This window comes from Rhamphochromis sp. 'chilingali' (assembly GCF_963969265.1).
Source record: "Rhamphochromis sp. 'chilingali' genome assembly, chromosome: 15".
NCBI lineage: Eukaryota > Metazoa > Chordata > Actinopteri > Cichliformes > Cichlidae > Rhamphochromis > Rhamphochromis sp. 'chilingali'.
In genome coordinates this window covers 20933345-20950770 of record NC_137942.1, presented here as the reverse complement: position 1 = coordinate 20950770, position 17426 = coordinate 20933345, and the positions used below count along the sequence as shown (strand labels likewise).

General features: G+C 40.1%; 2 protein-coding genes across 2 annotated transcripts; both read right to left on the bottom strand.

The window, feature by feature from the left end:
- Positions 1 to 1262: 1262 nt before the first annotated feature.
- On the bottom strand, positions 1263 to 7572 carry LOC308410810 (uncharacterized protein). Its single transcript, XM_080904452.1, has 12 exons — positions 7306 to 7572; positions 6509 to 6620; positions 5531 to 5624; positions 5225 to 5279; positions 4870 to 5010; positions 4300 to 4460; positions 3358 to 3456; positions 3085 to 3230; positions 2575 to 2746; positions 2380 to 2492; positions 2165 to 2249; positions 1263 to 1958 (listed from the first exon to the last, which is right to left on the bottom strand). Exons 1-12 carry the CDS (start codon positions 7421 to 7423, stop codon positions 1899 to 1901), a joined length of 1356 nt encoding a protein of 451 aa, XP_080760578.1. The 5' UTR covers positions 7424 to 7572; the 3' UTR covers positions 1263 to 1898.
- A 3689-nt stretch (positions 7573 to 11261) lies between these two features.
- nudt9 (nudix (nucleoside diphosphate linked moiety X)-type motif 9) lies at positions 11262 to 16408 on the bottom strand. The gene is made up of 8 exons (XM_080906067.1): positions 16254 to 16408; positions 15545 to 15820; positions 15343 to 15429; positions 15073 to 15159; positions 14748 to 14859; positions 14431 to 14577; positions 14231 to 14315; positions 11262 to 13435 (listed from the first exon to the last, which is right to left on the bottom strand). Exons 1-8 carry the CDS (start codon positions 16349 to 16351, stop codon positions 13290 to 13292), a joined length of 1038 nt encoding a protein of 345 aa, XP_080762193.1. The 5' UTR covers positions 16352 to 16408; the 3' UTR covers positions 11262 to 13289.
- Between the last annotated feature and the right edge of the window lie 1018 nt (positions 16409 to 17426).

The following is a 17426-nucleotide window of genomic DNA, read 5'->3' as shown; positions in this document are numbered from 1 at the left end:
TATTGGTAAATACACTGTAGTCCTGCTCCATAACCAAATACGCCACAGCTTCGATGAAATACTCTGTCAGTTTTACACAAATCCATCAGGACTCAAACCTTCTAGAAAAGTTCAACTTTCAACTCGTTAGTCCACAGAATATTTTCCCAGAAGTCTTTGGGTCTTTCCAGACTGACAGATATCAACGATTTTCTTCCTCAGCTGTTTTATTTTCTGATTGATCTGATTTTAATGATCTGAAACCTTTAAATGTCACAAATATGAAGAAAAAAATCAGAAAGGGGAGCAAATACTTTTTTAACGTGGTGTAGCGATGAAGCTGTGAGGAGCAGAGATACTGTAGTGATGGTGGATGATTTTTAATACGTGGGGTCAACCATCCAAAGCAGCTGACAGTACAGGAGAGAAGTGAAGAAGTGCAGGCAGGGTGGAGTGGGTGGAGATGTGTCAGGGTGATTTTTGACAGAAGGAAAGAAGCAATATGCAGGGGGTTGGCGTAACTGAGGAGGAAGATACTAGGGGTAGGATGAGGAGGCAGGCCTAAAGGGAACAACCGAAAGAATAAGACTACGACCCAAAATGGTAACACTAGACTTCTTTTGAAAGGCTTACAATGTACTTATTGACATACATTATGTCAGGAAGCAACAGAAACATATTCACCGTTAGATCATGAGGCATTCATACGATTGCAAGAAACTATTTTACACTGACGAAGTGGCATTCACAGGTCAAACCAATGGTTAACCTTTTAAAAAGAGGAAATTACATTTTCTGAGCAAAACTTTGCACTCTGGTCTCCTAGCACCTGTTTCCTTTGGGTACCAAAAGCATAACTGAACAGGAAATATCCCGTGGTAGTTTCCTGTTTTTGCTTTTATTAAAAAAATAAATAAATAAATAAATAAAAAAAAAGAAATACTAGAAAAACAAGCTGGAAACCACTTAAAATGCTGATACCACACAAGTCTATGGTGTATTTATCTGGAATCCTGATGTGGTTTTGTTGCGATGATGTTTTATAACTGGCACTGTTGTTCACAGGTTCTTACAAAAACAAAACATTCAAAACCGAGACACGACATCATATCCTGACTTCCATTCAATAGAAACTGGGACTGTAAACAGAGATCATCTGTGTCCAAACTTCAAGTTCACAAGGAAAAAAGCTTTAAAACACTAACATGTCACAATATTACATAAAATCCTTAAACCTTACGCTTAAGAAGAAAAGTAAAGTAAAAAAAAGTATCATCCATTAATGTATTGAACATTGCTTTTTTATTTATTCAAGTTTAAAACATGTTCACAATGTAGAAAGAAAATACAAAAGGTTTGATTGGTCACAGGTAACACTTCTTACTGCAGCATCAAGATGCGTGCAGACATCTGGATATTCTACATATGAGCCAACCTACACAACCTGCAGACATTCATGATGGGAAATGGATTCATTAACGAGTCACAAGCACTGTAAAAAACTCTGGTAAAGGTCCTCAGAAACAGTAGCTCATAGAAAGTGACTCACACAAAACAGCGCTTTAGGTCTCATACAGAAATATTATAAATAGTTTGGAAATGTTTAAATATCTTAAAGTGGTATAAGCCTGAAATCATTTCAGAGAAGAGGCACCGATATGTGTATATAAAATGTTTACAAAGAAGTCATCAGTAACAAAAGCTCATTTCATCTGCAGGTAGTGTGTGGTTTAACAGCTTTTTTTAATATAACAAAGATAACATCATCTAAATGGGTAAAGTGGCTTTACAGTTCACAGCACCAGAACTTGGATGGTTCACCACCAAGAGGTCTGCAGAGCACGGCGGCTGGTGTGGAATCTTGGAAAAGTGATCGTCTAGTCCTTCGTGACAGTGGGGATATCTGCATGCATGCGTCTCTACAAGCCCATGTCGTGATCGCTGACGCTCTGGCGTAGGTAGTCTTCATACAGCTTTTTCTACAGGAAGAGAATCAACCATTAAAATCCCAAAATAATCCACTTCATGCCAGCAGAAGCAGTCACACTCATACAGGGATGCAAAGATCCAACTTTTTTCAGTTCTGGCACCCGTACAGATTTCTTTGCTTAGGCTTAGTGTGGTTGGAGCGGTCAGCAAACTGATATCTGATCAGTGCATCCCTATCCGCACACATACACACTACCTTTTTGGTCTTGACCACCTCCTGCACGTACTCCAGCTTCTCCTGCAGCTGCCTTTTCTGTTTGGTCGATAGAGTGGGTTGAGTTCTGCAAAGAATCAAAGGGAGAAGTGTGATGAGGTTCGCAGTGAACAAATAACATGAGGACATGCAAGTGCCTCGGGTACTGATGGATGAAAACGTCTAAAAGGCTGTGATGACACTGCGAAACTTCCTACCTGAAGATGAAGCGTGCAATAATGAGCAGGAGGAAGGACAGAAGCACCAGCCCAGCGCAGCCATAAAGCCGCTGCTCCACAGACAGGGAGTCAAATACTTTCACCGCGGGCGTCTGCACGACACAAGAGCAGCCTTATGTGAAGACCATATACAACAGTTTCAACTATGAATGACGAGCGTGCTTGGCCACTGACCAGGTAGAGGGAGAGCGCCTCTGTACCCTCTCGGCCCAGAGCCGCCTCCAGCAGGTCCTGGGACAGAGCGCCCAGCAGCAGAAACGCCATCAGAGCCAGAGGGACGCTGAAACCCAGCAGAGTCAGGAAGCAGCTCTTGCAGCGTGCGCGTCGGTTCTCAACAGTGGTCTGCCTGCGTGAACAGATGGTCAGGTTATTCTCCGAAGGCAATTCCAAACAAAAATATGACTCACACGTTCCTCTGAGCACTCCTACTGAAGGATTCCCGTCAATCTTTATGGTTACACTTTAATTCAAGGTCAATGTATGGCTATTAAAAGGCGTGAACGCACAAACTCTTAAATCGATGTTAAAATTATTGGCCAAAAGGGCACCGTGTGCAAGAAAAACAGTGTCAGGAACCTCCTGCTGTGGCAATACCTTGTGAATAAGGGAGCAGGTGAAAGTAGCCTTTCAGAGGAGGTGGTCAGTGCAGTGTGAATTACAAAGTGAGTGTCTCCTCTGTGTTACCTGTCGTTACTGAGCTTGTCTGCGATAGCCTCAACAATGAGCTCACAGTCCCTCTCCAGAGAGTTGAGCGTGTTTTGGACCGTCTGGTTGATAGTTTTCTCGATGGTGCGACAAACCTCCTCAATCTGGTTGACGCAGCGGCTTGGCTGACAGCAGGAAGACAAACAGGAGGATTGTTTTTCTTCTAAACAGTAGTCTATAACAACTGGTGAATTGTGTGTGTGTAGAAAGAGTAAGGAAGGCAGAAAGATGAGATGAAAGAATCACTTTTACCTTATTTGGATTAGGAATGTAGATGGTGGGCATGTCAAACCCACACTTGTTGAGTCCGGGCCGCTTGCAGAGCTCCTGGACAATCTGCATCATCACCCTCTGAGAGAGCAGTAACAAAAGACACAGGAGTCAGGAGGAGACAGAACAAAGATGCAATTTTTCTGCTACTGATAGGGAGATTATCGACTGTATGTGGTGCTTTTCTGTTATTTAGTCATGCAAACAAAGTTAGAAATGCACCATTCACTTACTCATGAATACTGTGACTGCACAATGTCGTGTTTAAACAAGTATTATCTTACTGCAAATTAGGAAATCCCTTTAGTTTATGGACAGATCGAAATGAAATTAGAAATTACAAATATACTCATCAAGTCTGAAATCTGTGCTCTATTAGCTACAATTTCATCAGCGTAAAACAGACTTTGCAGCATATGAGGATCAACCACAAAAACATTTATCAGTTTCCTTTTCTGTGGATGGATGAATGTATTGATGGATATTAACAAACTTTGGTAAGATACGGCTCAACAGGCTGCATATATACAACAGTTCCCTTTGGCAGGGAATCTGTGTCGCACTCACAGAAATCCCTTGGTGAAAGAAAATGTGGCACTTCAGACAGTTTTAAACCAGGCTCCAGAACAGGGAGCCACCTTTGTGACACAGAAAATAACCTGAAAGTAATCAGAGGGGTGTTCTTCAATGCAAGATTAATGAGCAAAAGCATCACTCAATCATTTTTCCATACCCAGTGCAGGTTTTGGGGGTTTTTTGTTGTTGTTTTTTTTATTCACTAGACTGGCAAAACACACCGGGTCAGCATACTTAGAAACTGCACTGCAGAGTGTGGGAAGGAATTATCTAATACAAAGAGAATGATGTAACTTTGTTTGTTCAAAGCGTTGACTCTCCTACAGAAGCTGCTGCTAGTATACGTACCTGTCTGTCCGACTCTCCTCCGGCCTCGTCAGCCTTGCTCAGGTAAAACCGCAGCCGGTCTCCATGCTTTTCATTCAGGCTCTCCACAATGTTGAGGGTGCGCTTGCACAGAGCCTGACCCATGGGGTCAAAGAAGACCAGAATTAGGTCACAAAGATCACCTGAGAGCGACAGTGAAAAGGGGCATTATTTACTACTGAGGAAACCCTGTGGATTTATTCTCATCGCATTATAAACTGGGTCGTAATCCCAACAAGTGTGGAATTTCTTTCTATTTCCCTGTTATTTAGTCAAACTAAGAACTTAAACTGCTTAAAGATGTGTCGAAGCACGCAAAGCTGACTCACAAAGCTCACTAGGGTAAATTAAAAGTACTAATGAAGAGATAAAAACTTGACTGATCATTCATTATAATGGAGAGGCCCACAAGCATCTAAATGACTCCAAATTGAGTGTGCTTTTAGTTTTGTTTGTTTCAGGTATCTTTGGTTTCACAGAGCTACCGCTCTCCTTCTGCATTACCAAAAGAAGATTGCTTAAAACTACCACAAGACAACAGCAGAAACCCACCCAGCCACAGGATGACCTCGTCCACGTCAAACGGATACTTCATATCGCCGTCCACCAAGCCTGGCGAATCAACAAACGTCACCAAGCTGAACCGTTTCTGTCGAGACGTGCAGATCTCTGTGCTCAAGTACTCTGAGACACCTGGGGAAGAATTCAGAAACACAGTTACAGTGAGTGCCTAGCATTAATAAGAACTACTACTCTAAAAGGTTTTCTCTTCCTATTCAACTGGGCGCTTTAATCATTTTTTGTTTGTTTGTTGGTACATACAAATCATTTTAAATGAATTCCAATAAAACGGCAAACTGCCAAAACACTGTCCATAGCAAATCTCTGGGCATATTAAATCTCTCACCTTTAAACTCCTGCAGAGGTTTGAAGTGTGGATACAGATGAAGGGTGGCGTTTCCCTAAAATAAATAAATAAATAAAGCAGAAGTAGATCTGTCACAGATAGTTTGCAAAAAAGGACATCAGGTACTCAAAGAACATTGAAACCACAAAAGACGAACTCATTTTAGTCCACAGTAATAAATCACTGTTACGAGGAGCAGACAGCTGACATTTTAAAGATGCAATGGCTCACGGTGGGAATGAGACGTGCCTTTTGAAAACACCCATAGCCCTGTCTCAAAAACAGAAAATGGACTGCAGCACTTACTGTGAGAGACTCTCTCTTGCGTCCACTTGTAACAAAGCTAAAGCCTTGGGTCTCAATTGCTACTCCAGTGCGCTGGATGTGCTCTTCCACGTACCTGAACAATAAGAACAGAAAGATCTTGATTATTGCTAATCTGAATAGTGTATAAAAACCAGAATGATGGGCGCAACTGAATGCTAAAGACACTGATAAAGATGGACAGGATAATTTAGTCAACTCAGATTCAGACGTGAGTCAAATGAAGATCCGAGAACATTTAGAAGTAATTGTAACTCTTTAAATACTGGTAATTTCAGAGGATACACACATGCGCTTTATTCAGTCTGACTGCTGTGCAACTGGGCAACAAATTAAAGGAAAGCCAACAGGCACCTTGGTCAGGTTTTAGTCTGATGAGGGCCTCCAGTGCCTGTTCCTTGGCACTGAGTTTACTCTGAGTTGTGCACCGATACATGGGCACATGGTTATCATGAAGCACAACATCCCCATCAGGAAAGAAATAGGATGAACACCAGGTTCCCTCTAACAGCTGATTAAAACTTCTGCAATCCATTGCTGTCATTACAATTGGTAATGATTGCAATGCTTTATATTAGGTTATGCGGTTGTGTCCCGGTGTTTTATATGCAGTGGATGCCACAACAGAAACACCTGAGACTTTGTCCCTCCTGAGTCCTACTTCCAATTTTCAGTTTTAAACATATTTGCCCGTCAAGTTCCTCCATTTTTTCACATTCCCTAATATCTATTTTAATGGTTGGGACAATCTCCTTCCAGGAAATTGCTAACATCTATGAGTCCTGAAGGTGTAGGGTTGCGGAAGGATTTTGCGGTTACGCGTACCTACGGCATAGATTTAACACAGAAGTCTCCTCATCCCAGACACCAGATTTCCATTACTTTGTCAGTTGGATAAGTGGTTAATAATCTGCCACCTATTTGCACTTGTGCAAATATTTATCCATAGTATATATTTACCAGTTGATGAAGGAGCTTTTCCCAGCAGAGTGGTTCCCCATCAGCAGCACTGTGATCTTTTTTCTGGGCGGCAGCAACTTCACACTAACCGATTCGGCCACTGTGATCAACCCTGAATATAACAGAGAGTAGGACACAGATGGTTTATTAGCTTCTGTAGGAAAGGAGAAAAATCATGGTGCTGTGTTGGGATGAGCAGATCTAAATGATAAGTGACATTTGGCATGTAAAGGACAATATCAAAGTTCTCAACTACTCAAAGGAAGCCATTTCGCTAGGTGATAGTCTTCTTTCTCTCATCATTCCCATTTTTTCACTTGGCATTTTGTCTCGTCATTATCTTTGAGATATATCAGCGAGATGTATGAGTCAACTGGCAGATCTGGTGCTGAAATGTTGCACACGTTCTCAATATACAGGATAACCCTGTGCTGCCAATACTGGAGATAGATCCAGATCCAGAAGTGTGCCTTGTAAACCTATATTAGAAGTTACATTACAACTATGCAACTGACTTATTAATAACAAACAGAGTGTCACATCAGTGGGTGACTGATTTAACCAGCATTAATGTTGACAGTCGCATCGTCAGCAAATATAAAATCCTCACTAGCTAACTCAGCTAACGGTTAGCTCCCGGGTACTTTGGGAAAGGCTAACGTTATGTACAAAGTTAGCTAGCTACCCCGCGGTGCAGCAAAGAGTTTGTTTTATCAACTTTAATATCAAACAGGTGAAAGGTGCAGGCGTCAGGTGAGATGCTGTCAGTTCCACGAGTTGTACGTCAGCCAACTCACCGCTGTCAGGATCCGTGTACAGTTCATGACAATCCCGCAAGATGCGCTCATCGCAGGACACACCGCCGGTTATCGAGTCTGAGTTTGCAGCACTTCGGCTCTTGATTTTCCCGGACATCGTTACACTCAGTGATGAATTAAAAGATTCACACAAACTTCAGCAAGCATATAAATTCCACCTCAATGAGCTAGCTGCAAACAAAGCCTGTCTGCCTCGTTTGAATCGCCCCGGTCTGTGCCTTGGCCACGTCGTCAGCTTGGGCGGCTTTTGTTGCACGGGATTATGGGTAATGAAGTTTGGAATATGTCTGAGGGGAAGCGCCAAACATTTCCTGGTTAGACAGACACAGAGGCGGAGCCAGACATTTGAAACACCCGGGGCTTAGCCCAAAAGGGTAGTATGCATGTGGGATTTTTTTTTTTTTTTTTTTTGGGGGGGGGGGGGGGGTTAGAAATGAGTGAAAGATTAATAGGCTCTGTTTTGAGTTTTGTTCAAAAAAGAATGTCTTCTTATAGGGAAAAATATATATCACATGTGCAGGACACCTTAAACTAGTTTTTTAATTAAGCAGCAAGGCAGAACAAGGTCAGGGCTGTATCAAGACATGAGGACTAAACCCCAATTCAACCAGACCCAGAACTGATCCAGAATTAAAACAGGACTACAAGAGTTCAAAATCAGGAGTACTTGGGATTTAACCAAGACAGAACCACAATCAGAACTAGATGATAGTAGCACTAAAAATCATCATAGACCTGCACTACACTTGTTTAATTCTACCAAAGTACACTATTTAGATTGAGAAAAGTTTATATAATTATTTAGCCTTGTTGTGCAAACAAGCCTGCAAAACTTAATAAATATAGAATTTGAAAAATAACAAACCTAAAAAGAAACACTAGGTACGAGATACATGAGTACCTATGATACGGTGGTACTTTTGGCAAACGACCATTTGACTAACATGTGTGTCTCACCTGCTCTTGTTCCATCTCTGTTCTGTCCTCATTCTCCATCTCCCTCTCTGTTCCTCTCTCTCCCTCTGTGTGCTGACAATCATCAAATATACAGGTGAAACCAGATATTTACAAACTCTTCAGATCAAAACACAAACACTTTTTTTAATTGCAACATCAAATCAGACTAAATGTTTATTTTTTTTGATTGATAAATATAAAAAACACATTTGTTAACTTTAAGAGTAAAGAGAGAAACTATCTGTATTTCTTAATTGTAAATGGCACCAAATTGTATTCAAAATTGAGCCACACTTATGGAGGTCCACAGTTCTTTTTCTGGTGTTTTGGTTGATATCGCTTGGTTTTCCCATTTCAAAGAAACAGGCTCTGTGTTTTGCCTTATATGCATCCACAGCTGTGCCACCACTTTACTCACATGGACTCTACGAACCTATCAGAAGCTTCTTCAGCTCAGAATGGAATCGTCTGGAGTTTTCTTATTAATTAACAATAAACTTAGTGTATATGTACTCCTAAATTTGATGAAAGTGATAAAAATAGATCTCTCTCTCTCTTTATTCTGACATTTAACTAATTCAAAATATATTTCAATATTTATCTAAAACAAAAGTTTACTCTAAATTGATGTTGTACAGTAAAAATATTTTATGTTTTCTCCCTAAAGTGTAAATATCTGGTTACAAATGTGAATATCCTGCTGTGTACTGAAACCCCTCTTGTTTTGCATAGAAATATACTGAACAACATACAAAGCATAATATAAAATAACATTTACCTGAGTTTTTTCTTTGAAAGAACCCTCTAATGTCCATTCTTATATTTCAGTACATAACTGAAACCGATTTAGTCGGGGAGGGTAAGAACTGAAAATATGAAATAAACACACGTAAGCTAAGACTCTCTTAAAAAAATAGCATTTGTTCGGCTTTTCATTTCGCCATTTGTTGATTCACTTGAAGAGCGAGTAACGTAATATTGGTCAAGTGATCAGTTTGATATCAATCTTTCATGATGCACCGTCATATTTACATTATTTGTACAGTAGGAATGATTTGCTTTGGTACCTGGTCAAACTTAAGCTCTCCTTAGTATGGCTGGCTCCGTTTCTCCAACAGCGCACTCACTGCTGGCAGCAGCTGCCCCGCCCCCTCGCTCAGTCGCTTAGTGACTGAGCTCGGATCATACCAATATCAGGGGGGATTCACGCACAGTCGTAAATTCCTACAGTGTGCACTATGTGCTTCGAATATTGTGTGTACTTTTTGTTTTATACAGTTGTCAGCCAGGCATCTAACTATGAAAAAATTACACTCCAAAAGACCCCGGGCTTCTGACAAAACAACCCGGGCTTAAGCCCAGTAAGCCACCCCCACGCTCCGCCCCTGGACAGACATATTGGATATGTAGAGCTGTTTTTTAATAAACACAACATTTCATTAGGGAAACTTTAATAATTAAACTAGATTCCCTTGTGTTTAAAATCACAGCAAGTTATATCTGCAATTTTAAAAACATAAGTAAACGAGTATTTCAAAGCCAAGGACATTTACGTTCACACATGCTGCACCTTGAATGTAAAAATAATTTGTAAGCATCATGTTAGTAATAGCAGAAAAAGACTTTTAAGGATACCTGATCCCTATTTTGTGGGGCTCTGTGCAAATTAATGCAGACATGTTAGTGTATTTGTGGTCCAGACATTTTGGTTGGATTTTTAAAAACACTGTCGACTCACACCAAGAAGTTCCTTGGATTAAATCAAAGCATTGTCTTGCTGAACTATGCAAGGTCTTCTCTGAAAAGGATATCATCTGAGTGGGAGTGGGAGTACATGTTACTCTAAAAAACTGTATGCGACCTTTCCAGTGTGAAAGCTGTCAGTTTCATAAGCAATTATATACTCTTGAACTGAGTGCTGTTTACAAGCCAGATGGTACAGCTACTACTTTTAGTCCAAATGATGTAGTTTCCATGTTTTCAAAGTGAATTTTAAACTGTAATTAGTCCGAACACAGAAGACGTTTTCCACTTTGGCCCAGTCCATTTTAAGTGAGAATTGGCCCAAAGAAAAAGGCAGTATTTCTGGATCATGTTCATATATGGCTTCTTTTTAGCTTTAACCTAAATTTTTGGATAGTCTGGTGAACCGTGTTCACAGACGATGATTTCTTTCTGAACGAGTTCCTGAGCCCGTTTCATTCAAGAATTATTCAAGAATTATATCTGTTTTAAATCTAGTGCACTGAGGGCCTGAAAATCACAGGCAACCAATATTGATTTTTGGCCTTGTCCCTTGCACACAGAGATTTCTCCAGATTTTCAAAATCTTCCGATGATATCATGTACTGTCAATGATACAGTATTAAAGAATGCACAATTTTACATTGAAGAACATTTTTTCTTAAATTACTCCTTAATTTTGTAGATGCAGTTTTTATATAGATTGGTGAAACTTTAAGATGTTTTTCTTAATACAGTCTTTTTATATCCAATCACAACCTGTTGTCACTCAACCTAAATGCAAAATGTTCCTCCAGTTGCTTCTTTTTAGTTCCTCTTACTTTTCCAGTCTTTTTGTTGCCCTATCTTCTTTAGAGGCATGTTGCTGCCATCAAATTCAAAATGAGCCAATATTTTACATGAAACAATAAAATGATGCGTTGATATGTTTTCTCTGTTCTACAGTGAATGAAATACAGGTTTATAAGATTTGCAAATCATTGCATTCTGTTATTATTTACATTTTATACAGCATCCCATGTTTTTTAGAATTGGAGTCATTATTTGGCTATAGGTTTAAGCTCTAGCTCCACCCCTGAATTGGATACGTGCTTAATAAAATGGTTGGAACATCAGTTTGTACTAACCACTAGAAGCTGTGAGGGCCTGCACTACTATGCTGGTGGAAAAAGGGATCACTGCGCATACAACATAGAGTGCACACAGCAACACAGTGTGAGGCAAACACATTTAACTTGTTTAATATATGTGGGAATTTATTTTCACATGAATAGAATGCAAAGTACACATGAAACATTGGTGTAGCTCTCAATGGCACAAACAAAAACATATAAGGAAACTGTTTCTGGTGTGACTGTGTGAGCTGAAACCAGCTGACGTTGCTCACACAGTAACTACTTTATAATGGTGCATATTTAATGAGGAAACCCATACAATTGAACTCACGATTTCACAACAATGTACATTTTTAAGTTATGCAGACAAACATTTGAAAAATAATAATAATTTTAATCAGTGCAAGTTTCATAAGTAAACCCCTGTTCATTTTCACATTACACCTTATATTAAAAAAATACTTTACAGAACCTGTAAAGCTTTAAGACGAGCAATTAATGATACCAATAATTAAAGTGTTTGTGCAGAATTTTACTGCCAAAAAGCTGTCATCCAGCCCATAATTTTAGGGCTATAGTGCATCATATGCTTACTGAAGTGAAATTTAAACAGCAGAATTGGCCCTTACATGGGTGACATTGTGGTCGGAGAGCAAATAAAATAGTTTTATAGGATTTGTGGTGCCTCCTGGAACTCTTGGGGCCCTAATTTGATTAAGGTTAATGCTTGATAAGCCCAACTGATGTCCTCACCAGTTTAGTCACGGTCAGGCCTGACAATACCTTGTAAAATAAGGGAGGAGCGCTTTCGCAGATCATTCATCCCAACAGCAGTTAGACTCTATAACTCCTCAATCACGATGTCATAAGTCACTGGACACTGTGAACATCCACGGTCACCACTTCATGCATAATGGACCTTCCATGACCTTCCAAGCTATATAGTTTATGTCTTCCATATTTCCAACTATATCCATAATCACATACTGTGTATGCTACCATTGTATATAGTGTATTATCTTACTTTTTTTCATTGATTGTACTTAATTGTATTTTTGTATTTCCTTCATATATCTGTACCTGAGCTGAGGTAACGCAAAAATTTCCCCGTTGTGGGATCAATAAAGTCTTATCTTATCTTATCTTATCTGGAAAATCAATCTGAAGACAAAGCAGCTGCCACTCCTAACGGGATTTTATAAATAATTATTTTTGGTTGTTGAGAATAGAGGACATGAGTGCCAAAAAGAATGAGCTAAATAGATGAATAAATAATTATTGACATTTGTCATTAATTATTTGAAATTGAAAATAATAAACTTATTACAAAATAATCATTCAAAATAGAGTTTCATTTAAAACATGTAATAAAAACAATTAACGCATTTCCAATTTGAACCCATTATTGACATAATTAATTATGTATTTATTCGATTCATTTTGGGACCCTCCATTCTGCAGTACCTTTAAATAACAGAGGTGTTAGTGTTTGTCTCACACAGATTTCAAGATCTTTCATGCATAATTCATCACTGCCTCCCTGATAAGTATCCTGACCTGTGAGATGACACGTTTTGATGTGTACATTTGGAAAGGCAGCCTGCTGATTGCAAAATGCTGTTTTACATCCACCGTCTGTTGCCACTCGAAACCATGTCTGCTCCTGCGCATCACCATCATCATATCCTTTTCACATGTAAAGATCAAAGCCAGATTCCACTTCTTTATTCTGATTTCTCCCCTTCCATTAATTTAGTAGTACTGTTATGTTCGGGAGATCATTGTGTTTGGTTAATGTGATACTTGTTAGCATTGAATACATTAGCATAATCTGTGCTTCCTCTTGTTCTTACAGGCTTATTTTTACTATCTTGGAAGCAGTCAGTCAAAGGGTTTAATCTAAATGTACAATAGTTCTCTTTTAGTATATCAAACAGCATGCTTAGCAGGCTATCTCTTTTAAACTGCAGAGTACATCTTTGGGAGTTTTAATATAAATTAATATGTGTTAGGGTTTTGTACATCAATCAGTGTAAGTAGGCTCACATAAAATGCCATGCTACTTCAGTTGATGAGCCCTCTCACCACACCAAGGGGCTGTAAGGCTTTTAAGTTTCCTTCTCTCTTAAAGCATTCATTCGTTTTTGGCTACCAGTGCGCTTTCCTCTCTTTGGCAACAATCTCCAGGAAATGGGAGTGGTTCGCATAAAGGGGGAAAGATGAGTCAAGGTCAACCCACTGGACCTGTCCGGCGTCATCACCAGCTTCCAGTGGCAGCTCGCTCACGCTGTTACCTGATGTAAAAACAAAGAGATTTGTTTGGTATGATCTTTTCTTGTGTTTACATATGAACACAAAGCTGGTAACACACAACGAAGATGGAAACCACCTCAAGAAGACTTCAGCGATCCTACTTTACAAACATGTACAGATAGAAATGGAGGCTACAGTGCTGACTGATCATCACTGTTGAAGTTCAGGGTCTGACTGTCTGACTGCTGGGCTGGGGTCAGCATTCACTCAATTTTAACATAACTCTGGCTTTTTCACTAGCTTAGCATCAGCATGATGTATGTGCAGATTCTTGCAACTTTACCAACATCCTCTTGTCCTTTTGTGCAATAAAAACAAAACTAATCTCCATAACTTCACTCCTCAAATAATGTGAGTAATAATAATTGAAAATTAAATATAATTACTGAATTTAATGGAGTAACACGTTCTTTAATTGTTGTATTACTGAAAAATCTAATGTCATTGTAGTTTTAAGTAACATATTACACCCAACACTGGGCGCCACCAACTACCAAGTCTTAAATCCAATCTGGAAGTGCTTTAAAACCTCCATTTCTTTTTTTCTAATATACAGCAGGGGGCGACTCAAAAAGACGTTTTAGGTTTTCAAAACACGACTTAACGAACCAATGTGTGACATTAAAAGTGGCCACATTCATCTTTTATATACAGTATTACGGTCCAGTGTTTTATATTCATATACATTCATCAACTTTTTTAAAACGCTAGAAAAATGCTGACAAGCAGAGGTGAAAGAAAAAAGAAGGAATAGCATTCCTCATAATTAATGATACCTAAGTCATCGTGAAAGTTGACAGCAACCGTCTCCATCCAGGAATTGTCAGTGTTTCTGGGATCATCGACATAGCCCTTATAGACCTGAAGGAGAAAGATCACAAGCTGTCAGCCCTCAGAGAAAAAGCCTGATAGTTGACCTGACAGACCCACCTGGTGATTCAAATATGGCAGCAAACACATAAGCCACTTTACGAACCATAAATCCTGACGATTTGAAGAGATTGGTGATGCGCTGATGGATTTCCGCTCTCTCTGCTGGGGAACTCGAGAGCGAGTTCAATGCTTCTTCTGAGAACTCCCGCTGCAGTGTGAGAGAAACCTGCTCGCCTGGATCTACCATGCCCTGCAAAAACAACAACAGGACTATAACTTCTTACATATCTCCAAACCCCTCCCTTCCACGACAATGAAATCTTGTTTTTGCTGCCCTACAGCATTTTTGTAGACACCATATGGCAAGCAAGAATGGCGGGACGCCCCTGTATAGACAGAAGAAACATAAAAAACACTTACCCCAGGAATGGCCCACTCCCCACAGTCCTTCCTCTTGATAGACACAAACTGCAGAACAGGCTTTTGGGAGACTGAGTGGTGAATCTTTGCCCCTTTGACATCTACCTTCCATCTGTCAGATGGTGAAATGTGCATAAATGCAACCGGTTGTCTTTGAATTCATCGACTTTTAGCTATGATATGAAACTGTTTCAGTTGAAGTCAGCTTTCAGATGGATATCAAATTACTTGGCACTAATGTGCACTGAGATTTCCACTTTTAAATTATTCATGCGCGGTATGTGAGTGTGGATAATTGCACTGTGTAAAGCAAAAGAATAGGTACCTGGTGACTATTGGATCTGCTGCATGGTTGGGTCCCCATCGTCCTAGCAACCCTCTGCCTGCCAACCCTGTGCGTCCACAAGGATTTCTATGGGAGTAAAATTTTTTATATGGAGTTTTGAGACTTGTAAGCAATGCCTTTAACAATAACAGCTAATGAAACAGCTCTGCAGTGTGAAAGGTTTGCTAACACTGCAGTTACCAGGGCAAATTCTACTAAACTGGATGTTTTATTAAATATCGGAAAAACCATCTTAGAGGTATAACTTACAGCGGTTTTCCATTTTCCACTTTATAGCTTCCCTCAAAGCTCGTCCTGTCCACAGCACCATCCACAGTGTTAAACTTTGGAGAGGAGCTACAAAACAAGTGTAGAAAAAAAATCTATAATGCTTCATAGATCAGATTACATTACTCGCATGGCGCTACCAGAATGTACTTGATAAGCATTAAAGGTGCTATTTGTTGCTCACCCAATATCAGGATCCGCCCAGGCTGGGTTATTTAAAACTGAAGGGGCCGTGTAGCTGACTGGATTATACTCGGGCCACTTCTGAGTCCAGTCCACCTTGTCATCAGGCACAGACAAGCGCTTGATATTGGACCCTGGATACTGTGGGCATCTGGACTTTACATGAGGCCCTACTGAAGATGGCATGGTCGAGTGCCGGCGGCAGTAACTAGTGTTGTCAGCGCTGATGGTTTTACTGGTTGGGAAGGGGTAAGAAGAAGGGCAGGAAATAGCAGGCCTAAAGGAGAGAGAAGATAATGTAAGTACTCCACATGCACTCCTTTCTCTCCACATTATGAAAATGCCATTGCCCCTCAATGATGACAAGAAATATCTTCTGTCACACGCACATAGATTAAAGGAGTAGGCCGTTAATCAGTGCAGGGCAGCGGGATTACAGCTGCTGTTACACAGCTGCTTCTGCCGTGTTGAAATCTGTACAGTGATCATTCTGTATAGCTGATCTTCAGTGGTCATGTCTATAATCTCGTGCATATTAACATCTATTTTGATATCCATTGTGAATAAATTGGATTGTGCATATAACCCAAGCCACTGTACAGTACTAAAATTACCTGGTGAGCACTATTCAGTCAGACTTTATATTTCCCTATGCTTATTAGCTTGATAGCTTCAAGGTAAAGGCTTATAAGTAATGTTCCCGTCCATACCTTACTCCGGAGGTCCAGACGGTATGCGGGAGTCCGAGAAGAGTAAACGCTAAACGAATCGGTCCGACCAAGTGTCGCCGCAGGGGTAAATGTATCATTCCTCCAATCAATCAGTAGCCTAGAAAGTACAACACAACGGAAACCAGGAAGTGCAACGCCCTGCAAGGTGACGTCCGCAAAGGGGTGCGCCTACGACGGTGGCGCTCGTTTCCATAGTGATCGGCCGTTTAAAGTTGATTTTAAAAAAAAGATGACCGACAGGTAAATGAATGTCCTGTATTTGACATGTATAGCTTAGTGCAACATAAAAAAATAAATGAAAATAGTGTTGTTGTTTTTTAATGTTTTGATCGATATCTGCATAATGTGCGAACGTTTGTAAGCTTTTAGAAAACATTTCCGTGTAAGTGTCGGTAAATTGTTAAAAACGCGGAAAGAGAAAAATTAGAGAAGGGAGTCAGTTTGACCAAACAACAACCTGATGACCTTCTCTGGGTGAGCACTTGGTGACAGTGAGTAGGGAAAATTCGCTTTCAACAGAAAGAAACCTCCTGTAGAGTCAGGCTCGGGGAGGACCAGATCGACCGGGTGGTGAAGGGAAAGAGAAGAGAACCAACACAGCCAAGGTTTAATAATCACTGATGAGTAAATTCAATAGCACAATGCAGCTTAGCGTAACTAAGGGGTGGTTCAGGGTCACGTGATCCAGCTCTATAAGTTTTAACAAAAAGGAAGGCTTTTAGGTCTAATTTTGGAAGTAGATATGGTGTCTGTCTCCCAAATCCAAATTGGGTCCTGGTTCCACAGAAGAGAGAATCCTGGGGCTCTGCCTCCTATTCTACTTGTAAATACTCTTGGAACCACAATTAAGCCTAGAGTCTGCAAGCAAAGTGCTCTGTTAGGATAATGTGGTCCTATGCACGATATGATGGGGCCTGACTATATAAGTGGTTGTATGTGAGTAGACGAGTTTTAAATTCAATTCTGGATTTAACCGGGGGCCAATGAAGAGCAGCAACTCCATGGGAGAAATATGATCTCTTTTCCCCATCTCAGTTAGTACTCTCACTGCAGCAACAGTACTTGAAAGAGACATATGTTTATGATAGATAGATAGATAGATAGATAGATAGATAGATAGATAGATAGATAGATAGATAGATAGATAGATAG